The sequence below is a fragment of the Rhipicephalus sanguineus genome, chromosome 8 (assembly GCF_013339695.2).
Source record: "Rhipicephalus sanguineus isolate Rsan-2018 chromosome 8, BIME_Rsan_1.4, whole genome shotgun sequence".
Classification (NCBI taxonomy): domain Eukaryota; kingdom Metazoa; phylum Arthropoda; class Arachnida; order Ixodida; family Ixodidae; genus Rhipicephalus; species Rhipicephalus sanguineus.
In genome coordinates this window covers 59,376,584-59,403,816 of record NC_051183.1, presented here as the reverse complement: position 1 = coordinate 59,403,816, position 27,233 = coordinate 59,376,584, and the positions used below count along the sequence as shown (strand labels likewise).

The following is a 27,233-nucleotide window of genomic DNA, read 5'->3' as shown; positions in this document are numbered from 1 at the left end:
CAATATTGTTAGTTCCAATACTATTTGTCACCAAGTACCTTGAGAAAGCAGACCCTGTATTGAATTTCTGATCAGTGTGGACAGGTAATGTGATGACCACCAAGGTAGAAAACGGCAATAAAGTTGCTCTGTTGTTCTTATTTTTCAACAGAAAGACATGCTTGGCAAGTTCTTCTTTTCCGTTATTTTTAGTGTTATTTTTGCCATAAGAAATTTTGAAAAATTCACGAACACTGCAAGTATTTAGCCTTTTCTTTTATAAGATACTGCATCAACAGTGTCTGTAGCACTTAATTTCATTGTTTTTCTTGAAAAATGAAAAATGCAATGTTTACTTCTTATGTCCAAACTACAAGGCATTGAAACCTTTTTCGTGGCAGGGTTAACTCGTCATTAGCATTTAAGGGATTACTGGTCGTGGTGGCATAGATAGCAGCTACAGCACTGTACTGCTAACAGTGAGGGCTGAATTCAATTCCGAATCATGGCAGCCACATTTCTACACGTGACTGTGCATGTTCTAAGGTTTTGGCACCCGTTAAAGTACTTCAGATGGTGAAAATGATTCTGAAGTCACCCACTATGTCATGCTTCGTTATCAGATCGTGATTTTAATGCATAACCCAGAATTTTATTTTTTAAGTTTTAGCACTTGAGGGTTTAACTAGAAGCTAGGTTTGCCTTGTCAGTATGTCAACAACTGTCATCGTTGTGAATGTTATGATGTTCTTTTTGGGCTGTCTCGTCCCAAGCTTCACCATTCAAATGGGGCGAAGAAAACGGTCTTGACTCCCACCGCTGGGTTTAGAACGAGTTACAGCACCACTAAGCAGTTGGACAACTGATTTAGTATCACACAACACAGGCTCGCACACATCACAGCAAAAAAAAAAAGGTAACTGATTACTATCGCCCTCTTCGAGAATGTGACTGATACCAGTGGCCAAGTGCCATTCAAGAAAAGTCGTGGACTTACTGGAAAGTAATTGATTACTCATTTCCTCCCAAATTCTAGTAACATTGTGCAAATGCATGGTCAACTCACTCTCAGCAATACTTGCATTTATGCTCACATCCAGTCAAGCTCATTGCTACTGTCATTTTGTTTGTATTCTCATTAACCAGCGTTCGCTCATGTTCACACGTATACAAACTTGCCTTTACTGATTCACATGCAACTAACTAGTGCTCTATTTGATGCTTGTAAAATGAGCGGAGAGAGTATTAGTCAAAGTACTTGCACGTTGACGTACACTCGCAACAGTTAAAACTCGACAGCTGCTTTGACAGGTGAACAGCTGCCACTGCACACAAATTGCAGCGGCGACTTTTCTCTGTGTCAGCACCACACGATGGAACGCAGTTGCAAAAAATGCATGTGCTTTGGCATGTGCTTTGTGGGCATGCACCTGCCCTCACCCTCCTTGGAACTGAAGTCATATGGCAAAGATACACGGAAAAAATTGCCATTCGCGCACACTAGTTAAAGATTTGGGCGACTGCGCAATACGACCATGAACTGGTCATGTAGCTGCTTTGGCATACAATTTTCCGTGCACTAAAAGCAGTCCACAAAGTAGAGTGAAGCAATCTTGTTTTATTTACTACAACAACAACAACCATGAGAACCACGCTTGGAAAGAAGAGAAGACGCAAACAGTGTTGGTCTACACCGAGCTACGTAACGTTTTGCTTGTCGCGAAAATAAGTTAAGGCTGCGGTTAAATGTAACGCGAGTAAGTGGTGGTCAGGACAATCTACAGTTGCACGTGCATTTGCTACACTTGCACGTGCATCAACAAACAATCCACGAAAATACGTCTCTGTACAGTTCGTGTGCCTCTGGTGCATCACGCCTACCGGTCGCGTAACAAGCGAAACGAACAACGGGAAAACTTCCTACACGTCACTAACATCAAAACATCAGCAAACCAAAGACACTGAAATAATACAAATTGCAACTACTTGTGTGTGCGTGTAAAACACAATGCAATCTATTGAAGTAAATATAGCTTGTTAAAAAAGAATGTCGGTTTCCAACAGATGATTTGAGAAACATAAAAAATGTACTTTTTACAGAGTTTTGAACAGGACAAGTACAACACTGAAATACTTGCAGGTGAAAATTTATCAGAACATTCTCAATGCAGTGAAGGTGAAATTACATGCACCTCAGTTTAGTGAAGTGTTACAGAAAAAAAGAATATAAAGTTGGACAGTCTGCTTTGCTAACATTTTGATCACATCAGCAATGGCCCAAATGGGCTCTCGCAAGAATAAGAAAGATTCTCAACTTCAGTGGCCGGGCATCACTTATATTTACTTACATTGTTCCATAACGACAGGTACAAGACTATGCAACAGTGTAGTCCTATAAAGCTCAATGTGTTAAGATCTGAACAGCCGTTAATGATAAAGTTGGCATGTCTGTGCGTTCGTTTACAATACAGGTCTCGGGCAGTGCAAGTGAACACCAAATGTGTGCAAAGAAGGTAACTGCCATGTGAGAAGCAAATCAGAAAAACAAATGTCCTCACAGGCGACACAGAATATGCAAGAATTCGCCAGTAATATTCAGGTTATTTAAGTTCACCAAAGTCGCCGGACAGCACCCCTTGTACTGTATATACACCCATACTGAGTTGTTTTAGCTTGGTGCATGTTTTAAAGTAATCTGTAACCTCCTTTTCAAGTCTTTTTTTTTTCGTATACGCTGCAAGTCACATGTATAGACGATCTTGTTTAGAAGTCTGTACTGCATCACAACTCTGTTGCACGTTGTACGCAGCATTACTTAACATGACACTAATGGTAGAACAGATGTTCACCATCACACAACATTCATGTTGACTGTGAACAACTTACCGGTACAAATACCAAAATGTGAACATTTGTTTTATATTAGTCACTGACCAGCGACACTTTTCGCCTGAACCTGACGGTGTTCCATCATACTCTCAATTACATAAACTCAAAACCGTATCAGCCCCATTTAGATGCAGGAATGCGTCCAGTCATGCACAGACGGCACATTGAAGCTTTGTTCGCGCAATGGCATTCACCGCATTAATATAAATGTGATAACATTTTATGTGCGTCGAATGTTGAGATCGCTATGCAACGGGTCTTGCAATAGTGGTGTATACTTGAAAGCAATACTAGGTTCCAAGAATAAGAGGGGAGTCAAAAAGGATAACATGCGTGGGGAACACCTGAATGGCGATTTGATGTACGAATCATTATACCAGGCAACTACGATAAGGTTCGGGCAATCCGAGTAAGTTGCAAAACGTAATGTCTGAAAGCGCGCGCTTTCTCGCGAAATACAGAGCCAAACGCAGAGAAGCCCCTGTTCACCTGTGTGGGCAGTTAATGGCAATTGCAAATGAAAGATAATTAGTAACAAAAATGAAATTAAAAAAGTCGATGAGCTTCAAAGAGGCCAGCTGTGCAAGATAGCCAGACAAAGAAAGGCAGAAATTATCACAGCCTGCGCAAATGATCAACATGCTTACAATTACACACTGTGATAAAACTTGGGTACTAGCATTAGTATGGGAGTAGTGTCATCTTTTATTTTTTGAGAAATGTATCAGAACTGTTCATTTTAAGTGTACTTTAAAAAAAACTTCAATCCAAGGTGCACACATTTGTCTATAAATATGCTTAAATATTATCAAGAAATTATATAAATAGATGATACTGCCTTAGGAAAATGTTGCAAGCTCGCACCTGAACAAACCAAGAAGTCACTTCAGCCCACAGAATGCTTCCAGCACGTGATGTAAATTGTAACCAGTAAATAAATTACTGAACAGTTAAATTTGGCTGTAGCAGGCTACGGTGTGCTAACAGGAAACAAAATGAACTCGAGATATCAACGCAACGTTTTTTTTTTGCAGCTCAGCAGTACCGGATAATAAAAACAAAACGAAGCCAATCGAGCAAGAAATCCACGTTATAATTTTTGAGCCCTAGAGTTTGCAGAAACAAAACTCCCCATGAGACTTCGCACAAGCCGGACACATGGTGCTGATTTTCACGCAACATCCCAGCCCTAGCCTTCTCGTAATGGAGTTCGATTAATGGCATCCACAGCTCTTGGAACTTCTGCAACAATACATACTAACAACACAAACAACTACTTAAACAACTGGGCCAAATGCCATTTGGTTAAAACAATACAAGCAAACCAGAATTGTGGAGTTAAAACTGGAATACCTTACAATTATCAAGCAGTGGGCGGATGCACTAGTTGTCGGCCTCATTTATGGAAACCACAAGGTTTATTTCTGCAAAGCATAAAATTAATATTATTGGGAGATTTAGCAGTTGGTAAATGGCTCGGTCGCGACAGGACTGTCAACGTCACCTGTACGCATGGTGGCGCCACCCGAACCCATCAGGGACACTCCGGCTCTTAATGTGTGCCCGTTTGTAAACATGCATGCAAAAGAGTGCACGGTGGCGCCACCCTATGCAACACACTCTCGATATTACCAGGCAATACTAGCCAAAAAATGTGTGCCGAGGATGACGCCCTTACCGCTCTCTCCAATTCGCATCCTCACAGCTTCCTCACCATCAAAGCACAGCTTCCATCTAAGGACTTCTTACGCATGAGCCATAAATGCAATTGCTGCCTTGGCTGTTTTTGAAAGGTCCTGGATGCGGTACAATACAGAAGCAACCCACAAAGGCTGCGTTTGGCATAGCGTGTGCTGTTTCGGGGTACCACGTATATGTGTATTTATAAAAATAATGCTGATTACAAGAGGGCGTACGTGTCTGGCCGCATAAGATCAGATACACGGCAGAGGAAAGTTCTTGAAAAACCGCCTTTCTTTAAAGTTGCCGAAACCTACACGTCTTGAACATATGACGAGAAAATTCAATAAGACGTTGAGGCTAAGAGGTAGTTTTGAGGCAGGGCCACCAACCAATAAGACCACTGGGCAGTGAGACCTAGGCTGCCATATAATTCACCGAGAAGCTAAAAACAATGTTAAAGCACATGCTACGATATCACGGTGTTACGAAAATCGTTGGCGATACAGTGATCACAAGACTGCTCTGAAAACGTCACGTAATGCCAGTATTAAAAAGATAACCTTCCTTTGAAAAGCCCCTGTAACATACATATCCGGCATGTACCACACTAAGCTGCAAGTTTGCTTGTTTTGTTTGCTTTTTGAAATGCCAGCAAGCCGTACTGTAACACGGAATACGAAATACTATTACATATTGGTCCTCCGTGACTGGCCATTTCGAAATGCATCAGGGCCCCCCCCCCCCCACATGGGTAGAGCCAGTGGAGCAAAGCGCAACAATACGGAGCAAGCAGAACACTATTCCATATTCCATGGTACGGTGTAGGCCCGCAGATGCCAACTCTCAATCTGCGCCAGAGAGAGGAAGGCGGGAGGAACAAGACCCGACAATTTAACTTAGACGCATCCCCCTTCCCACACCCCCGTGGCAATTAGGCGTTTAGTAGGCAAAGCACCGCTTAGGGCTGTAGCCCAGTTTCTCGAGGTTCGGCTTGCAGGCGAAGTTGATCATGGGTGGAGGGCCACACATGAGGATGATGGATTTGTCGGACGGCGCCGGCAGGTTGCGCTCGATCATGTCGGCGCTGACGAAGCCGACGCCCTGCGTCCAGCCGTCCTTGGGCCGATCCACAGTCAGGTAGAGCCGGAAGCGGCCGGGGTTCTGCCGGAGGACTTCCTCCAGTTCGGGACGAAGCAGGATGTCGTCCTCGGTCTGGTTGGCAAAGATCAGCGCGCAGTTGGTCTTGTCCTCCGGGTCGCTGAACACTTGCCGGATGATCTGCATGAAGGCGGGTCAGCATTGTCGCGCTTACTTTTGCTTCACAGCCTTGACTATTGCAGTCTGAATCACACTTGTCTAGAGCGGCCGCTTCAGTCACCATATTTTTTTTACAAAAATATGCAGAGATCAAGACCGTAATGGTACCAAACATAGACACACCTTGTGCTAGGTCCTTATGCTATAAATCAAACACAAACAGAAGCTTGAAGCTAATGTGAGATAGCAGCTGCTGAAGGCAGAAGCAGCCACAGCCATGCGCTTGACCACTCAAGAAAAGTGCAATTCACACTGCACTACAGCACAATGATTTATTAATGTGATAGCATCGAAGAGCTCGTTTCGCATAAATTTCAATGTCAGCGTCGACACCATTGGTTGTGAGCAAAAGATCTTGATGGATGCAAATAATAAAAATCCTGGGTCTGAGCTGGAATCGAACCCAGCCTTCTTGGCAAGCAAGCATTCTACCATAAAGCCATGCCACTGCTTGAAACTATTTCGGAAAAAACCCTATACAGTTAAAACCCGATGTAACGAAACCCAATTTTACGAATTTCTCGATCTAACGAACTTCCATTCCCCGGCAGGTACCCATAGGGTTCAATGCTGTCATCAGCTCAAATTAACGAAGTTATAATGTCATTAAACCTGATTTAACAAAGTTTTTCCGTAAATAAATGCACAGGAAATGCATTCATTTCTTTCTAAGTTAGACACAGACGGGTTTTTCTTTTGGGTGTGTGCTGTAATGCTGTCGCACTAAAACATGTAGCCACCCTAGTCATAACCCCAGCTTAATTTTCACAGGGCTGCATGCCATGCCAGGCTGCATGCCATGCCAATGCATACAACCATGGATTTAACAGCCCGGTAGTGCTTTTACATACTAAACGGCACTAGGGGCGGTGGTCCTTGTAAATGCTCCTGCAGGTACATGGTGACTGCTTTCGCTATTTAATGGTTTATGCGACAGATGGCAATGATGCTCCCCTCGCAACTTTCTTGCTCTGCCTGCTCGCACCAATAACTGCATCCGTTCTTCCTGGTCATCTTTGTACGTCGGCAGCTTGTCATAGCTTGACGTGACCACTGTATCGCCTGGACATGGGAGGTTCCATGTCTGGGCTGCCCTTGAGGACTTTTCAGATGTGCAAGCATGCATTAGTGGCAAATAAAATGTCGCGGTAGCTTTCGGGTGCTGCTACGTTACAATTTCAGATTTGGAAGGTACGAAAAATTCGGCAGATACCACGCATTGTGGGAATTGGTTTCATGCGAAGCAGTCAGCGAGTACTTCTATGCTGTATTTTATGGCTTTCAGCAAAGTGTTCTGAGGTGGATCGACGTGTTTTTGTAAGTGTAACAGCTGTGTGCACATCGTGGGCTTACCAGGCACATCGACAACACTGGCATTTAAAGGGTAACTTATGGTGTGACGCAACGTCACTCACATTAGAGTACATACGTCAGTATTATTGAAACTAAGGGCCGTATTCTCAACAGGCGACAATAGCAAAAGTATCGCCTTTGGTGCGCGCTGATTGGCTATTGACCAAAACAGGAAAAGTGAGGGCGCCATCTAGTACTTCCGTCAATGTGACTGTGCTCTACGGCGCTCCTGCAATGCCTGGAATAAACGAACACACCTTATCACCGTCGGTTGGTGGTGAAGACTAGCATTTCAGTGACCTAGGCGGTAGCTACTAGTATTCAATCCTCGGTGGATGTACGCAGCATTTTTTGCGCTGAGAAGCTTTCAGCGAGCATTACCTTGGGGTGTTATCAGTACTCGTTCTTTGCCAGCGCCTGTTTTTTCGTCGTTTGAACGTCCCAGGCACATGAACCGTGTGTTGCTCGCATGGGCTTATCGCGAGCCAGCAACATGCTGAGATGTTGAGACGATATCGCTGCGGCGGCACACTACAGCTGAACTCTCCGAGTACGCCATGTTAAACTCTCAACGAAAATACATTTCACGCGAAGTTGCATTCTTTAAATATTATACTGCGCATTAAATTTCAAGTAGCCACAGCCAAGCCTGGCCACTGCGTAGAAGCCAGCATACGCTCGAAAACGCCGCACTCGGGTCGCTCTGCGCTCGTACGGTACACTCACTCCTGTGTTGTGAGACATTCGTAACACCAACGGCCAGTGCAACAATGACGTCACAGGCAAGTGTTTCTTCAGTTATTGAACACATCAGATTCTACGTCACCAAACGCGATACTATCGCCTTTTGCGATCGTTTGAGAATACGGGCCTAAGTGCACTTTATCGTGCAGTCATGTGAATATCATATGTAAAATTTATTAATGTATTCCTCCGGAATCCAGCAATGCTTCAGTATAGCTTGCTGAATCATAGAAATACAAATGTAACGTTTATTAGACTGCTATAAAAGCGGAGCCAACACTGGAACCACAGAACCTAACCTGACATGATGCCTGTATCGTAGGAGTAGATATGTAGTGTTATTGGTTTGTCATAAAATTAGATAGCCAGCACCACAACCACAAATGACGTTGCACCGACATTACGACTGCATATGCTGTTCTTCCAGACCACTTTCCAGACTTGGCGTGGCCCTGTGGTAGTAGAGCTGACTGCCATGCACAATGCGTGGATTCGATTCCAGGTGGGATCCTAATTTTTATTCTTTGCATTTGCATTAAATTACCAATGTCTGTTCTCGCCATTCGTGGGTAGATATAAACCTGTGGTGCATACCCGTACACCGCGGCCCACGGTAAACAGGAATGTGCCACACGTGTCTGCAGGAAAGGGTTTGACGACGTACGTGACAAGATTTTTCAAGAAGGTGGACGACAGGCACTGAGGAGAGGGGCTAGGCTGACACAGGCTTTGGGGAAGGGGGGAGGGATCGCCCCTACCGTGCATGACTGTGAATCACACCTCTGGATCCGCCACTGGGCAGAAGCGTAGAATTGCATTGTGCATCACACCATGTGAATCACGCAACGAGTAGATGGCTTAAAGGCTCGCCCAATACAAAGCGCTCGGGCATATTAAACCATCATCATCAGCAAGAGCGTCAAAAAAGTGAGCAGCTGTGTAGGTGCGCATATTGCCTATGGACACGTAGTGGGTGCTTCGCCAATTTGCAAAAGGACGAATTATGACGTAGTGGGCACTTTGCAACTCTACTTACAGTAGGCATTCTAAGGTAGCTTAACACGGCCAATGTTAAGTGCACAGACGTTCCTTTCCTTGCAGCATGGTTGGGGCATCCACTGAGAAAGGAATCCTGGCTATCGAATGAGAACGCAATGCAAACAGGACCCGATTAAGCTATCACATTCTGCTCTTGAAGGCAAAGCTCAAGTGTGCTCAAGTTTTTTATTAGATCACGTAAACCCACCGAATTCATCCCGGAAAACTTAATTCTGGGTTTTAACATGCCCGAACCATGATATCATTATGAGGCACACCATAACTGAGGACTCGGGATTCGTTTTTACAACCTGTGGTTCTTTAAAGCGACACTAATGGCAAATAAGAATTTATGTCAGAGGGAAAGATGGATCTTTGAGGACACCTAAAACGTCAGTATTATCATCAGCAGTGCTCTACTGATCGAGAAATTAAGGTAAATGTAGGACACAATATGCACCACCAGTGAGACATCATGGAATGAGCCCGATGACGTCAAGAGTACAGAGTACAGTTAATCACTAGTACTCAAACTACTTATAATAAAAAATAACATGCTGTACATTACAAGACGTAATAAAGTGCTGCTTGTGCGTTTCTGTTTTATTCATGGAAAAAAGAACTTGGCATTACCAAGGCAAACAACGCGGGTGGTTTAAAAGTTCCGTTTTCGCCGGGCTCCTCTCCACTCACGTGATCGCATCTCAGTAGTAGTTTCGTTATCGCATACTATAGTGTGTGCTTTGCACACTCATGAAAGTCGCTCCAACAGAAGGTTCGACAAAATGCCGCGTCCCCGTTATGCTGCTGGATGCCTGAATGGTGTGCGCTGCTTCAGCAGCAGTAGCTGCACAGCTGCACCAAAGAAACCGACGTGATCTTCCAATGGGTGCTGCAAATAAACCCACGCCGAAGTGGCTGAGTGCCGTGCCTCTGCGGCAGCATGCTAAACAACCAAGAAATCTGCGTGTGTGCTCTCTGCACTTTCGAGAAAAGGATTACGAGATCAACCGCAACTCGGGCAAGGCTTGTAATGAGCCTTTCAGAGCAGAAGCCGCTGCATTGGCTGCTGGGCAGCAAAGGCGGGCAACGTTGGGCAAGGCAAATGCTACGTCAGGAGGCCATTTCAGGCGGGCGATTTGAAGTGCACTAACGCTGTGCGGACCACTAAAACATGATTTTCTTCCAAAATAAGCATTTCCTTGGCACGAAACAAGCACTACGAGGTTTCTGAAACGTTATTTCAGCAATCAACGTCGACTTAATATTTGGCTTTGGTGTCCCTTTAAAGGAGCCCTGCAACACTTTTCCAGGTACTAATAATCAAATGTCTTCATTAAAGGAGTTTATTGCCTCACGAATCGACTGCTGCAAAAATTTTTGCGATCCGTCGAGTGCGAGCGGAGTTACAGAGATCCGTCGCATGATGTAAGCGCTTTCTCTCTTCTCTCATCCCGACGAGAGCGCTGGAAGCTAAGCCGGGAGGAATGGCAAGGGAGAAAGAAGTTACATCACGCGCATGTCATCACCTCAAGCACTTTCTTTTCTTTTTTTTCTTCATACGCATGGCTTACTTTCAGTGGGATTGCGAGCGCGCGTGCGCACGCCCCATCCCGTGGCAGCAGCAGCAACTATGCAGCTCACGATGCTCAAATCAGCCAATAGCCATGGACTTCGGTTTTGTGGCACGGTCATGTGGGTTTATGGCATGATTTTATGAACGAAGAGCGAGCAATTTCTAGCTGACTTTTGAGTGTTAATTCTAAATTCCAGGCCGTGTGCTGCGGCTGTAATCCTTGGCTCACAGATTCTCAGTTGCCTCGACTACCGATCGACAGCGTTTCCTGACCGTGCTCAAAAAGTGCTGCAGGGCCCCTTTAACGTGCACCTTAATCTTAGTGCTTGCCCCCCGTCAAAATGTAAATGCTGTGGCCTGGAACTCAAACTTAGCAAGACAACACTTTACTGCTGAGCTACCACAACACGCAATTCCTCTCCAGTACTGACAGCTAATGAATGTAATCAAGATATTGTAGAGTCTGTTACAATGAGGTTAGAACAGAGCCCTTAAAGGGACACTAAAGAGAAAAACCGATTTTTCTATTATTAGTTAGTTACTCTTTCGTCATTCCGAAATCACCACATTTGTCACGACAAGACGCTTGGTAAGCCAGAAAACTCGCAAAAACGAAATGCGGGTGGTGATGCCACCTTGAAATTCCCACACCAAATGCTGTGACGTCACAGATTTTGACAGCATTTACTAGGGCCTGCATAGTTCCTAATCGATAAAAATGAAGTACATTGTCCTCTGTGGGGACCACAGATTTAACATACCAATTTAATAGAACTTTTTGTTGGGCTAGTTGGTACATATGCTTACTGAAAAACCAAAAAGACGCGTACCATCAAGGAAAAAAGTAAGGACAGGACAGAAAGGGCGTCCCAACGCCCTTTCTGTCCTGTCCTTACTTTTTTCCTTGATGGTACGCGTCTTTTTGGTTTTTCAGTTAACATACCAAGTTTTTTAGGAAATTTTGTTAAGCCAATGTCGTCAAAATATGACGAATACAGTTTGAGATCCGTGACGTCACGCGCGGAGATTTCGGCGCGAAATTAAAAAATAAGACTTTGACCTTGATTTTCTCCTGTATTAATAAACCCATGATGGTGAAATTAACAACATTAGAGTTCTCAGAGTACGTTTTATCAATCTAAACCGATTCAATGTTTCATTTTGGTGCCCCTTTAAGCACTACGGACAATCCGAGCTGGTCAATGTCTTCCTGGGAAATGTCTCTTTGTATCAGCTTAGACGACATGTGGCACGAAATATCAGCGTTTATTGTATGTATTTTGATTCATGAACAATCTACGTTCTAAATAAACTGTTTCAGCAGCTTCCTTCGACCAGTATCAGTGTTCACGCAGTCAGTAACATCTCCTGCATTATCCCACAAGTGTCCTTCCCGATAAGACAGCTTCTGAAGTGCACACAAACAACTGCACAATAGCCCCATAGTCAGCAGAGAACACAAGAAAGAAGAATCAGCAGAGTGTAAGAAATCAACAGTTGAATAACAATACCACCACACAGGGCCTAATCTGGGGAGAGGCTCTTGGGATACTACGTGCATAGCCTGCCACAGGATACAGCTGTCCAATCGCACTGACGAGTGTTAAGGCCACTGTTGAATGAAGTGGATATTGTGTCAACGAACTGCAGTAAAATGCGAGCTAATGATCCAAAAACAATTATATGCGGCTGACTTGCCAGCTTAATGGCCTGGCTCAAATAACTCGCACCACATTTCTTGTCACGATTATTTTGTTCTTTTCGTTAATTGTACGCAGCTGTGCAATTGCACCAATGAGTGGCAAGGACAGCGTTCAACAAACTAGATGTCATGCGAATGACCGAGGAGTTGAGTGAGGTGATCTAAAGACAATTATAAATGGCAAATTAGTGAGCCCAACGGCCACGCTAAATATATCAACTGTTTCGCTTTACATTTTTGTTCATGATTTTTTAGATGCCAGCAACTGTTAATAACTTTAAGTAATTAGGAGAGTTGGATGACAAGTAACGAATAGGAAAAGGAAATATCGTGATAGCTCAGTCAAACTGAGTAAAAAACTATCAGCACTATGTTTGAAACGTTAAAGTTTGAATGGGCACTACAGGAATATATTATGTGGAGCTAGATTGAAAGACAAGGCTTCTGCAATCAGTCATCACTGAAACTAAAAAATAAACTTTTTTTTGTAAAATGAGAAAAATGGCAGAACCGAAACGTCAAACTGATGCCCCTCATTTTAGACCACAAGAATGGTGGTGTCCCACAAGAAAGGTCTTGTACCGATTTTACACAGCCTTGTTTGACCGCGATCAGGCCTGAACTGGATCGAATTCCTCGAATGCGATTGGCTCTTCTATGCAGAAGGGAGCCAATCGCTGTTGAGCAATTGGATCCTGATCAGGCTTAATCGCAATCAGCAGTGAACACCGTGCAACATCAGTATTATGACGTGTCCTACAAATTCGCCAGCTCAACGTACAGACAGTCTTCCCTGCCAAGCATCTGTCATACCGCCAGTAATGCATCCCCCCTCCTCCAATTTCCTTTTTTAAACTGCAGTTGACACATAAAAATAGCCCAGCAAGTAGCACAAACAGGTGTTTCTTTTCCGCAGCTGAATTCATGAGAACGTGTGCTTCTGACAGCCTGAACCTGAGCGAAGGATGTCTGCAAATTATCCCCCCCCCCCTTTTTTTTCTGGCCACATGTACAGGTGTAACGCAGAGCCAAGCCTAAGCATGCGAGTTATTTTGCAGCCCACGTGTAAGGGCACCAGTGGCGGTCAGGAGTCGAACCCGTGACCTTAAGCTTGGTAGCAGAACTTCATGGGCCTCATGGTAGCCTGTATGTTGTGGCAATGAATTGCTAGGGTTCAACATCGAGAAATGAGCTGTTGACCATGAGGGATATGTAATGGCTGAGGGCTTTGCATTAATTCTTAATGACAAATGTTCTATAACTAACTGTAACCAAACTAGTGACACAACAACAAAGGCAATGAGGGAGCGCCTATTTTATAGGTATTTGCATGTGTTTATTTTTGTTGTTGCATTTTTTTTGCTTAGGTGGGCAGGACGGCATCTGCTTGTTCATGTGTTGTGTGTCAATTAAAAGCCATTCGACAGCTTCTCAAAACTTTAATTCCCACAGAACCCCACCCAGAGACAGAGATGCTGTATGTGCTAGTGAATCACTCTGCTACAATGAAAGTCAGCAGGGTGTAGGTAGATCAACAAAAGATAACTACAAAGTTAGCGCTAAGCTACAGGAAAAAAAACAACATGCAGGTTGCTCAGGAGGAAAAGTTACGTGCAGTTGTTGAAGGATTATTCCCAGCTAGGAAAACAAACCCAACACAACTTGCACTTTAAAGGGACACTAAAGCGCAAAACGATTTTTCTCGCATTAGTAAAGTAGTCTTTCATGATGCCAAAAACACCACGCTTGCTGCGAGAAGACGCTTAATAAGCGAGAAAACGCGCAAAAAGAAAATACAGGTGGCGACGCCACCTTAAAATTCCCGCACCATTTGCCGTGACATCACATATTTGTGACGGCGCCTGCTTGGGCCTACGTAGTTCCTAATCGGTTAAATCGAAGTACATTGTCCCCTGAGGGGGCCAGAGACTTGACATAACGATTTTGTGGAAATTTCGTCGCGCCAGTGGCGCCAAAATACGTTAAATGCTCTTTGCAATCTTTTACGTCACGAGTTACAAAGTTCGGCGCGAAATTTAAAAATGAAACTTTGAACTTGGTTTTCTCCTCTAATAATAAACCTATGGTGGTGAAATAAACTATACACAAGAGTTCTCAGAGCACACTTTATCAATCTAAACCAATTTATTGTTTCTATTTAGTGTCCCTTTAAAGGGACACTAAGGAGAAACAATGAATTGGTTTAGATCGATAAATTGTGCTCTGAGAACTCTAATGCCGTTAATTTCGCCATCATAAGTTTATTAATAAAGGAGAAAAGCAAGTTCCCAAAGTTTCATTTTTAAATCTCGCGCCGAAATCTCCCCGCATGACGTCACGGATTTCAAATTGTATTTGTCGTATTTTGGCGCTATTGGCTCAACAACATTAACCCAAACTTGGTATATGAAGTCTATGGCCCCCTCAGAGGACAATGTACTTCATTTTTATCGATTAGGAACTACGTAGTCCCTAGTAGGCGTCGTCAAAACATGTGACGTCCCGGTGAATAGTGCGGAAACTTCAAGGTGGCGTCGCCACCCACATTTCGTTTTTGCGCGTTTTCTCGCTGACTAAGCTTCTTCTTGCAGCAAGCGTGGTGTTTGTGGTATCGTGAAAGAGCAGGTTACTAATATGAGAAAAATCGTTGTGCTCTTAAGTGTCCCTTTAAACTGGATCATGCCGCACGTGCATTTGCACTTGACATACAGAGTACCTCACATATGCGCAGGTGTCCTTCACCTCAACTGTAAAACATGTCCCAGGCAACGTTTTTTTATTTTTCTTGTGCTCAACACCCTTCTTCTCCTCAACACCCTTCCGCAGGTGTATGGCCTGATGTGTCGTCGTTGCGTCAAATATATATTACATGCGCACGAAGATGGACTGGACAGGTTTTCAGTAGAAACGTAATAGAATGTGCCGTAGAACAAGTTAGGCGCACTGACACAGCCGCAGCAGAGAGGACAACATATGCACCGACTGGTTGGTTTATGGAGCTTAACGTCTCAAAGTGAGTCAGGCTATGAAAGGCGGCATAGTGGAGGGCTCAGAATAATTAGGCCACCTTGGGTTCTGTCACACGCACTGCTATCACACAGATATATAATGTTTATTAGCACAAGAGCCAGAGGTGGCCAAAGAACATAATGCATGTGGATTCTTTTGGCTATCACAGTTTATATTTAGTAATTAGTTTGCTAAAGTGTGTACAGCTGAAAAGACCCTCCAACACATAAAAGAAATGGCACTTCCATGCACTAAGTTTCGTGCAATTAGGTCAAAATTTTCGGGACATCAAACTCAGCAGGGTGAAATTTATACGTCAGGCATTACAGGTTTAATGCAGAGCCAAGTCTGAGCATGCGACTGTTTTTGCAGCCCACATGTAAAGGCATACGTAGTGATCGGGAGCCGAACCCATGACCTTAAGCTTCGTAGCAGAATGTCATGGGACTCGCGTCTGCCAGTACGTCGTGGCAATGTATTGCAAAGCAATTCACTTCCGTAAAAATGCAACCACAACGGCCGCGATTGAGCCCGCATCTCTTGGGTCATTAGCCGAACTCCATAACCACTGTGCCACCGCGGCGAACACATGCAACTATCGACTGGAACTTCATAGCTTGGCGGAAAGGAATGGTGACACAAAACTGACCCACGCATGTTCGGAAACAGTAGCACCACCCACGAGCCAGGGTCATCCCCAGGCCTACACAAAAGATGGCCGTTTTAAACTTGCATGATGTTTTGCCTTTATGTAAAGAAATCAGAGGTTGACTTTTGCATACACCTCAGCCAATACTGATATACCAAGCCTAAACTAGAAGACCTTTGTTATGATGCCTGTGTAAAACTGTAAAGTTGGCAATGCAAACCATCAGATTTAGGCGTGCACTGCCAATCGTGATAGTTCAACGAAACGATAGAAGGTTCATGTCTGCACAGCTAACGTTTTCTACTATGAATGCCTGCTGGCAAGCTCAAATTTTTGTCGCTCTGATACCTTCCTGCTCACTAAATGAGTAGTCTTTATGACGTACTTTAAAATCAATGGCACCAATAAAAATACTAAAAGACAATTAAAACATCATCGTGCAAACTTTTGATAAGGTTGCCCCAGATGTTCTTGTTTTCTGCAAATAAGGCACATGTTAATAACCAGGAAAAGGTGCTTAACATCTCATCCTTACTAGTGACGTAATTCAGGCACAATTTGACATATATTTTCAGTCAGGCACGACTAAGGGAGCTAGCACCGGAGTGTAGAATATCGACTAGGTACTTCCGCCCACAAATATAGTCAGCTTCATCATTTTCAGTTACGCTTCAAAAAGTGCTACGTGACCGACCTTCAGTCGGCACCTACGAGGAAAAAGGTGAAAGTTTGCTCGCGGCTGTCGCAGTAAGGAAAGTCCGCGCGCATACTAAGCATCACGATCAAAAGAAGAATTGAAGCAACAACACTGAACAAACTTTTCAAGAAGTTCACAATCCCCCACCCGTCTAGATCTTTTTCCAGCAAAGATAGGCGGCTGCAAAACTGGAAAACAGCCAATGTGATTTGATACCGAGCATCGCTCTAATTATTGACCTTGCGCTGCGTACGATACAATGGTTTGATTTTGGCGGCTCCCCCATCTGTTGCAACGATTAGCTTGTGTCCAATCCCTTCCTAACAATGAATCTGAAGTACTCAAACACAATGTCACAGTAAGACACGGTTTTTCTGTTGTGTAGAGTATAATGTGCTCGGAATTTCCTACGCAGCATCTGATTTTACTGCGGTACACTGGTCATATTACGGTTTCAACTTCTCGACTGCTGACCCAAAGGTCGCGGGATCGAATCCCGGCGGCTGCATTTTCGATGGAGGCAACAATGCATTGAGGCCCGTGTACTTAGATTTAGGTTCGCGTTAAGGAAAACCAGGTGGTCGAAAATTTCCGGAACCCTACACTACGGCATCCCTCGTAATCGTGTCGTGGTTTTCGGGACGTTAAATCTCAACAATTATTATCATTAAGAATGAATTTGAAGCAGTGAAACACAATGTCACAGAAAGACGCGATTTCACTGTTGTGTAGAGTCTAATGTGGCACATTTGTGTGCTAGAATTTCCCACGCAGCATCTGTTATACTGCCTAACGCTGGTTATACTACGGTTCCGACTTCTGATTGCACTGAATCACAGCAGCAAATTCTCAATCAATCAATCATTTACCTGAAGCATTGGAGTGATGCCAGTGCCTCCAGCGATCATGCCAATCTCGTTAGCCTGATAGCTCTGTGGCGGCGACTTCTTGTCGGGCTTGATGGCGAACTTGCCTCGCCCTTCGTACCGTATCAGACCCGACGGTCCCCGCACTTGGATGGTGTCGCCGACGCTCAAGCTCTCCAGGTGCTGCGACATCTTGCCACCCTCGGGAAACTTTGGGTGCACGTTACGGAAGTACACTTTGACGACGAGGTCGAAGTAACCCTGATGCTTGTCACTAGTCACGGGCGTGTAAGGCCGGGGCACCAGCTGTCCGTTGACGGTGGCGACCAGGTAGATGTGCTGACCAGTGGGCAGTCCTAATACGTGCTCGGACGAAGGCAGGCCGAATCGGAAACGTCGCGTGTCGTGACTGATTTCCTCGCGCTCGATCAGTTTGACGGTGTACTTGGTCTCGGGGTCTTCGAGCAGCACGGGGGGTCGGTACCGACGGTTCAGGTACCGGTACAGCAGCGCGGCGGCCACGGCCGCGCCGATACCGCTCAACACGACCAGCAACGACATGGTTCTGACTCGCGAAACGCTCATGTGCGATGCCGTACTCGAGCCTCGCTCTCGCCCACTCGTTTTTTTTTTTTCCCGGAGGAAGCAACGCTCTCACCCGTAACGCAGGGAGAGCGCGGGGCTTGGATTCTTCCTTTATCGGCACCTGTTGTTTTGGGTGAGTTTAGCGGGGAGAGGGAATGGACTTTTTTCCTCACACAAAGATTTTGCTCGACTCGCCTTCCCAGCTACCTTGCGAGCGAGCGCCGCGAACGCAGCGCCCTATGACAAGAAACGTTTACGGCGTGAGAAAAAGCACTCGTCTAAAGTGCACTAAGGACAATCAGCCTTGACTCCAAAAAGCTCGGCGTTTAAACGCCCAGCTGGTGCGTGTTTACGTGCAGCCACGCATGGTTCCACATTGCAAAACATTCACGGCACCTCGTTACTTTGGTTTCGTTTTTCTGGCACGACCGACGCGCCCTCCCTTTAGCCTTGCGTCGAGTTCTGCAAGCTCGCTAACGCGCCAAAATGTGCCCTTGAGAACCGTCGCTCGCGCTACGTCCACTTCGCGTTCTTTCTTGTGTCTTTTTGCGGGCGTCTCTTTTTATTTCAGCGCGCTCCGTCATATGGCATGCTTGGCCGGCCTCCAATTGAGTGTGCACGGTGGAATGAATGTGGTACAGGCATCTTTGCGGTACGGGCGAGTGCTGATAAGAAATGTAGGGACCTTGTAACTCACGTGGATGCTGCTTTCGAAGAAGCTAGCTAGCTAAAGCGAAATATATTGCATGTTTCGCGTATGCTCGGCATAATTTGCTCTATCCTTTGTCGCCACTACAGTGAACTAGAAAAGGGAGTTCTAGTTCACTGTAGTCGCCTCTGCTAATCGCCATTAAGCCCGACAGGAATCAAATTTTTCAACAGTAGTGATTCGCTGCCGTCTGCACCTTGCGTAACGGAGCCAATCACGATCAAGAAATTCGATCCGGATCGGGCCCGATCGCGATCAAAAGCGCTCGTGTGACACCAGCATTACCGATCTCAAAGGCTATGCTTTTGAGTAATACAAGCCCCGGATGTAACGTCATAGTCGCCATGTTCAAACTATCAAAAATTGCCACAAGGGGGACTGCTGTCGTCCCGCTGAAGCGATCGAGCCGCTCGAGCTCCCCCGCTACCCCCGCTGGAACAACTGGCTGCAATCATGGAGGTCGTGGGTACCCGGAGAACTTCGAATCGACTCAGCCTGGACGACATGCCTTGCGAAATCCTCATAAACATATGTTCCTACCTGGACTACCAAGACCTGATCCGGTACGCACGTTCGCATTAGCCTTGGGGCCACGCGCGCTGCAGCCAGCGAAATCAAAACTGTCCACGAAGCGTCTGCTACCGTGCTACGTCCCGTATTTTCCATGTTTCTTGCCTCTCCTTAACTATTATAATTTACTATCATTAGTGGTTTCGTTTCGAGGGCTTCGTTTGCGATCGCTGGTTAACACGGACTCGCAGGCGTCCGGAGTTAGTCGCGTTTGACATTCACGGGGTAGTTGCAAAGTTTATGGCCGCTAGTATGGACACATCGGCATGTTTACGACCTTACGTCTGAAAGAGTGACCATTTCTTTCGTTTGAAACTAATGCTAGCGCTTAGGCGGTAGTCTATGCAAAATTGCAACGTTACAAATTACGTTCGTGCGCACTATTTCACTGTGAAGTCGCGTTGTCTTTATGACGGCAATCGAGCAAGCAGCTTTTACAGTGTTGGTAAACATGCGGCAAAATACCACTACCGCGTTTCTACGTGCGCTGAAAGGCTAGATTCTTTTCTTTAGGCAAGCTGCCAATCTGTTCAACGTCCACGCGAGAATTGTGTAACGGCTTTTACCGTTAAAACTTCGAAGATCATAGTTAAACTAAACCAACGCGGTGAAAGAGCGTAGGAAATCCCGAAGCTGTCACCATTGGCGGCATCAGCCGCGGGACTTCTTGTTATTCTATTCGTGCATTGAGCGACGACTACCTGCAACTCCACTTTTGTCAAACATACCCTTAAATCACCTAATTAAGAATTTAATGAATGAACATAAGTTGATGACCTTACTCGTCGTCATAGTGCGAGCTCTGATTACATTCACTGCCGTGAATTTGGCGCAGTTGAAATTGTCGTTTTTTTCATCGGTATTTCTTCGTTCTTCAGCAGTTGGAGACAGAGATTGCCTAAGCACCTGGTACGTGGATTGGTGACATTGTACACAGACTTGTAGCTGTTGATTTTTTTGTTGCTGTTCAGCTGAGAACCTCATTTGCGTCTTGAAGATGATGCTATGTGGCATTATAATGACGCGTCCCAATCCCCGTAGTTGTAAAGGAGAGAAGGTTGCTGTCAACATTAAGGCATCATAACGCTATTCTGAGAACGTCTAACGCACGGTCACACTCTGCGTTAGACGTTGGCCAGCATTATATATATGTACAGTACGGTCAACTGTTAAAGAAAATACTCAAATGAACATCTTTCATATCACTGGCCCCCTAACTCCTTGTGGATGTGGAAGCGTTCGTGTACGATACTAGTCTGTCCAAGGGAGTCGGAACTATCAACCACCAGTAGCCTTATGCAAATCTAAGTCACTGTGGTGTTGCAAGAGAGCGATATTCTGACATGCTCATGCTCCCTTTAACAGTGGACTCGTCTGTACATATATATAACCTCCTTTCTCATTTACGTACACCACAAACCATTGTTTCCCAAAGTGATACGCCTCATTCCACTATGAAGGCTTCTTTGTAGTGCCTGAACAAATAATAAAATCTTTTTTTTTTTCTTTTTTCATTTACAAAACAGGGCTACGAAATGAAGAGATTGATATGAAAATGACTTTTGGGCACTATTGTCTAATAACAATAATAATTGTTGGCATTTTACATCCCAAAACCACGGTATTATCATGAGGGACGCTGTATAGTTGTGAGGACGCCTTCCAATTAGCAGTCGAGCACCATAATCACTAGAACACAGTGGCAGGCGGCATTATTGTCCAAGGGAGCTGCACTTGTGATGGCTGAGCCTGCGCAGTGTTGGTGGCTAGTTCACGTATTACTCACTTTTGACATAAGACTGCTTTGTAGCCTTGCAAATTTATTCTTTTCAACAGAACATTGAGCTATAAACGTAATGCATTATAGCTTATGCAGGGAGGCTCATTTGCTTTCGTGTATTTAAGCGTAAAGTTCAAGTCGAGCTGTAATAAATACTGTTGCGAGGATGTCTGAAAACCACAAAGCTGAGACAAATCCATCCACCAGCCACCATTCCTATGGCTGCTGTGCAGTCAGTGCCAGACTTTCGTGTAGGCACCTTTGCAGGAAATACTGCTCACTGGAACAGATCTGTATAGTCACCTTATATAAATTTGCAAATTTAGCGGGCAGTGACACTACTGCAAGCCACAGTGGTCTGCCAGTACAGGCATATGGTTTCCCAAGTTTAGTAATTATAAAAATGGACATTGCGACTGCTTGTATGAGCAGCAACACCAAGCATAGTAATGATCATTGCTGATGTCTTTCCCAGAAGAGCATTAATTTCTGACGTCTTTATGAGAAAGACGTCAGAAATGTCTCATCCGTCATGACAGCCTATCTAAAAAGTCTCATCTAAAAAAAAATCCCTCACAGTGTCTGTGCTGTGATCCTTAATTAAAGGGACACTGAAGGTAAATATTAAATCGATGTAGATTGTTGAAATAGTATTCCAGACCCCTCGTAGTGCTTGTCTCGTGCCAAGGAAATGCTTAGTTTGAAAGAAAATTCCATTTTAGTGGCCTGTGTACCGTTAGCACAATTCAAACCACCCACCTCTGAGAACGGCATCCTGACATAGCCATGGCCACCCTTTACTTGCTTTACTGCCCGACATACGGCACGTTGGTCCAAGGGACTTTAGCGGAGCGCAGTCCAGCGAAAACGAAACGAGGGCATCATCAAGAAGTTCTTTTTTGCATGAATCAGACTTAAATGCACTAGTTGCATTTTATTCCATCTTGTAATGCACCGAAATGTTCTTTTTTGTTGTAGTTTGAGTACTTATGATCACTTGTACTGACACCCTTCTGTCTCATTGGGCCTGTGTTCCAAAATGTCCCACTCGTGATGCAAATCGTGTTCTACATATTTACTAAAGCACTCCTGCGTGTAATATTGACGTTTCAGACATTCTCATGCATTTACCTCTCACTCTGACATAAATCATTTTATTTTCCTTTAGATTCGCTTTAATCTAAGGTTGCAAGTTTGACTCCCTGTGTCCACATTCTAATAGGTGCAGTGTGCAAAAATGTTTGTGTGATATTTGTTTACCACAATCTGGATCACATAAAAAAAAGAAGTACCAATGGTCAACATAACTGGAGTCCTCCGCCATGACGTTTTTCCTAACCTGCTGTGCAGTTTTGATTCTTTGAGCCCGGCATAATTTTTTCTGTAGAAAATAGTGTTGAGGAGCCCGTTCTTGCCCCGTTTCTGCGAATTAATAATGTGTTGCTGAATCAAGAGCATTTGTCATGGAATGTACAGCTCTGGCTGAGTCCGCAAGCAAATTGGTCGCGGAAAGTGCGAGGAACATTAGAAGGATTTCTATCACTGTTTGTGATTTAATTGCTGTAGGGTACATGCACAAACATAAAATCAACATTGATTATAGAAGAAACAAGACTGTTCTGAGGGGATGGGGATATCAAGACAGCATTATATGCATAGCCGTTACCGTGACAATACAACTGTGACAAAGGCCAAGCCCTGTACGATATAAATGGAACCTTCTATATACAGGGTGATTGAAAAGTCAATACCGATTTGTAACAATGAATAGTTCAGACAGTAAACAACCGAGCAATGTTTCATTGCCATTGAATACATTGTTAAAGTGTGCTATTCGGTTATTACGTTATGTTTCGATGTATGCACCCGCATTTTCCACACACTGCCTGAATCTTTTAGCAACAGACTCCACGTTCTTCGTAGCATCCAAACAGGGACATTTGCAAATACCTCGTGGATATTGGGTTCAACACTGTTAAGATCCCTTGGTTTTAACTTGTACGCTTGTGCCTTAGCCCACCCCATGGGAAGAAGTCGCAGAAGGTTAATAAGGGCAGCATGCAGGCCATTCTGTCAGTCTCCAATGCCAAATCCCTTTGCTGGGGAAACTGTCAAGAAGCTATGCTCTCACTGGAATTGCCAAGATATTAGCCAACAGTATTACAAAACAACCTCTTAAATCATAAATGGTAGCTCCATATTAGCTGACAGTGCTGCATGCCGGTTTGAGCTGATGTTAGTTTCTAGGGGAAATGGTAGCTCCATATTAGTTGACAGTGCTGCATGCCGGTTTGAGCTGACGTTAGTTTCTAGGGGAATCTAAATTAAAAATAGCTCTTGACTTTACTACGGCCCTGTACATTTTTAACATGTCGTTGTATTTTGCATTCATTGATGCTTGAAAATTCGCTACGCCCTTAAAAAAAAGGACACTGGAAAGCATTAGTGCACTGTACATTGTTTACATTTAGCACATGCTTCTTGTGAACCAGTTTTGCCTTCAGCATCAACGAGGTAGATGAGTCATTAAAGTCGCCGTAGAACAACTCTGTCAGTTCCGGTAAATTCTCCAGCTGACACGTGCGAGTACTCAGAACAAGTGCATAAAGCATGCTTGTTCATTTTCTCCATCACTCCGCGTCGCTGTGCCTAGCATTGTTAAAGCGTGACGTCTGCAAATTCTGCTTGCTATTGTGACATAGCATTAATGTCAGTGACGCCCGCTCCGGCATTTTGCGACAGCTTTTGTGTCAAGTCGGAATGTTTCAGAAGTGTTTCCCAACCTTTGTGTTTAGTGTATGGCGTCATTTGATGCGCGAGAAACGTGGCAGTAGAGTTATAATTTATTTTGAAACGTCAAAATTATGGTGTCAGTACCCATTTAAGGGACAGGCATATGACATCAATACCCAGGTTCCTCACGTGCAGGGGCTTGAAGAAGCTCCTCAATAAGCGACCGTACACACAGCTTGCTATTGGCATTCGAAAAATGCAAACCCTGTCCAACAGAATTTTGCATTACAGTCGTAAAAGGAAAGTTAGCCAAGGAAAATAATCCAGATGTTCTGGAGTATAAAGGAATAACTGTAATTTAAGTTAGACATAAACGAAGTTGTGTAACGTGAATGGTAAGGGTGTGTAAAGTACTTAAAGGCCAATGAAAATGCGCATATGGGTACATTGATTCATAAATACAAAGCCGAGGAAGGCCAAACATGTGAGAAACTACTGTGTTGAAGAATACAGCAATCAAGTCTAGGAAAACTGGTGTTGTTGTTTATTGCCATTTGCTGTGCAAGTTGGGCAGTTTTATTGGGTTGTCCTGGACTGCTGATTCATTATTATTATTATTGTCTTTTTCTTTTCATTTATACTACTTTAATGCTGGTAGGAAGGAGCAGCTGTTTCTGCAGCATTTATATCCCCGGTGTGAGCATTTACGTTTCCAGAGCCTACGTATTTCAAACCGACGTGCGTTTCATTTCTGTGCATTTCTTTTTTTCTTCGCTGATTCCCTGTGCAAAAGCTTGCCTGTTCTTCCGACTCCGAACGCACTGGTAGCGTAATAAAAAAAAATCATTTATGGCCTGGCAGAATGAAAGAGCTGTACTTGAAAGCACACAGACAGGATGCAAGTGTTCCGTTTTGAAATGATTGCGGTGTGCTCGAAGCTCATGCAGTGCTTGTCTCACCAAGCATTGAACACGCTTGACCACAATAGGAAACACCATAATACTGCTGCGTATTATGTGTATAGTGCAAATTCAAAGCATACCACCTGGATTTCTTTGTTTTATGTTCATTTTTTTAATGTGTTACGAGTGCAGAGTTTGACGGGACACAAAGTTTAAGATGTCATACTACAATAATAACCTTCTCGACACTTTGCTACATCAGGCAGAAAGCATAACCCAAGACAGTACATAAATGCCACTTATCGTCTAGGTGACCCATTTATCTATTTCTTATTACTAACAGATGCTTTGATAATATAGCAGTGACTTTTTTTCTTTAATCTAAGTGTCAGACACTGATCTGTTGCCTCACTAATTCAAACTGGCATTGGACAGTACAGGTGCATTAATGAAAAGCAGGTCACACTGACATTTGCGACAGTTAACAGTCAAATGCATTAGCCCCCCCCCCAATTGTTTGCACCAGCGTAAGTTGTTCTCCCGAGTTATCCTTTAGGCTTATTCTATTGTGGCCGCTGTACACTCTAAGCATAGCTGCAACCCTTCCAGCACATTTTTATTGTGCAACAATAATCATACTCTATTCCATATGCTGTTTTTTATTGTAATGCTGCATTCCCAGTGCTTCTGGGTGATGTACGGGCCATGTACCGTTGGTGTGCCAAGCATTCTTGATAGAAAAGTAGCGAACACCATGTTTTTAAGAAAGAAAATGCAAGTAAGGCAGATCACAATTATCAATGCGGTGCTGTCAGACACCACAAATGGCATGACTGTGTTAGAGCGTAGCACCTACAGAGTGTACGTAACGTACAACCTGCCATGCAAGGCTGTTTGCATTTTCTTTATTTCTGTTCTCTTAGAGAGTTGAATGAAAAACCTTGCCACTAGGAGAGTTATGCCTTTTCCCTGATATCACTTAAATAGATGGGCATTACTACAGCACCCGGTGTGGATCAATTCAAATGGCAAATTCATGTTAAGACGAACACATTGTCATTGAATAATTGGAGTTATCGTGTACTACTTGCACAACTAATAGAAATATGGCTACAAGCGAACCTTCAGGATTAAAGTGAATAGGTACTGACAAATGTTTTTGAAGCTTTACAAGTATCACGTGCTTCCTATGTGCAAAGGGTGAAGCGAGCAAAATACTTTGAAAGTGTTTTAACTTGGCATTACGGTCGGTCTTGAAGTGTACTGCATAGTGACATTGACGCAATCAATAGGTCACAACACTGGGCAGAATTAACTGACGTCGAGTAGTGTTAAGGTGAGCCGCAAGTGACATCACTCGTGCGGCGCTCTTTCCGACACTGGACCTATGACCGGCCAATCACAACGCAGCTCGTTAGTGAGGTGAAGACGAATTGGAGTCTTGCTGAGCAGAGATAAGAAACATTCTGGAAGTTGTGCACAAGAAACGTGCTGAACGAAATCTATTTAAGCAATGCGAAGTGAGAAACAGTTCAGTCAAATTGATTCAGATGGTTGCAAGAAGCCAGTGCATCACTCAGTAATTACTTGAAATGTAGTAGGTTGCGCAACGTAGTTGTGAATAGTGTGGAAAGTGAAGACAATGCATTCGTTCTGCCATTGGTGGTGTTTGTTTCCCAGTTGTCTCGTATTCAGGAAAGCATTTAATCACATTTTTGTGGGCCCTCCGGTTCCTGCATGTTGACTTAGGTTTGAGTAAGTGCGGAAGCACTTTGACGAGGGATTAAAAAAAAGGAAGGGCTGATAAGGGCTCCATTAACACGACGCCTACCCTATATAGGCTGTCTTGCTCCTGATAACAGATACGCGGAAGCCTGCACTGTCTCTCGGTTAGTGAGTGACACGAACCTAAAGGGTGTTATCTCCATGGAAGTAGCTCAGTCGTTCAGGCCGCCACTGATAACTCTGACACTTTTCGCTTTTACACAAGTATACGTTGACAAGTGCTCTGTTATCTCTGGGCTAAACGAGATTGTAGGTTCTCGACACACTGCAGATATGTGCTGCAAATGTCTCCCATATTTGATCAAGGCATTTGAGCTCCTGCATCATCAGTTCTAATCTTAAAAGATAACACTTTTTTTTTAATAAGCGTGTAGAGTGAACTGGTGTTTAGTACAAAAAAAATAAATCTTTATATAGAGTTGGCGAAGAAATACAGGCGAGATAATCTTTTGAATGTAAGTGCATTATGACGACCTGGAAGATTAAACTAGGGTAGCATACAGGCAGGAACAGCATTGAATATGGAGACGGAGTGATGACAGACTGAGAAGCACGTACTAGTTTCAACTACTTATTCTTATGTGATCTAGATCGCAGATGGTTAAGTAGGGCAAACTAAAACTTACGTCAAAGGTAAAAATTTAATCAATTGGATTATACTATATGC

The 27,233-nt window shown here is 44.1% G+C and overlaps 2 protein-coding genes across 3 annotated transcripts in view; one reads left to right on the top strand and one right to left on the bottom strand.

Moving 5' to 3' along the window:
- Nucleotides 1–1,577: 1,577 nt before the first annotated feature.
- LOC119401994 (NADH-cytochrome b5 reductase 3) lies at nucleotides 1,578–18,433 on the bottom strand. The gene is made up of 2 exons (XM_037669029.2): nucleotides 17,506–18,433; nucleotides 1,578–5,829 (listed from the first exon to the last, which is right to left on the bottom strand). The coding sequence occupies exons 1-2, from the start codon at nucleotides 18,085–18,087 to the stop codon at nucleotides 5,491–5,493; spliced, it is 921 nt and encodes a 306-aa protein (XP_037524957.1). The 5' UTR covers nucleotides 18,088–18,433; the 3' UTR covers nucleotides 1,578–5,490.
- Nucleotides 18,434–19,203: 770 nt separating this feature from the next.
- Nucleotides 19,204–27,233, top strand: part of LOC119401992 (F-box only protein 3) — a 32,263-nt gene continuing 24,233 nt past the window's right edge. For both annotated transcript variants that reach the window (XM_037669028.2, XM_037669027.2), the window contains exon 1: nucleotides 19,204–19,359. In XM_037669028.2, coding sequence (XP_037524956.1) covers nucleotides 19,250–19,359 — 110 coding nt within the window. In that variant the 5' untranslated portion in view covers nucleotides 19,204–19,249. The remainder of the gene's footprint in view (nucleotides 19,360–27,233) is intronic.

Excerpts from the sequence above, each read along its gene's own strand:
- LOC119401994 (XM_037669029.2), bottom strand. The coding sequence starts at position 18,087 with ATGAGCGTTTCGCGAGTCAGAACCATGTCGTTGCTGGTCGTGTTGAGC. Across the intron at positions 5,830-17,505 it reads GCATCACTCCAATGCTTCAG|ATCATCCGGCAAGTGTTCAG; the intron begins GTAAATGATTGA and ends GCCTTCATGCAG.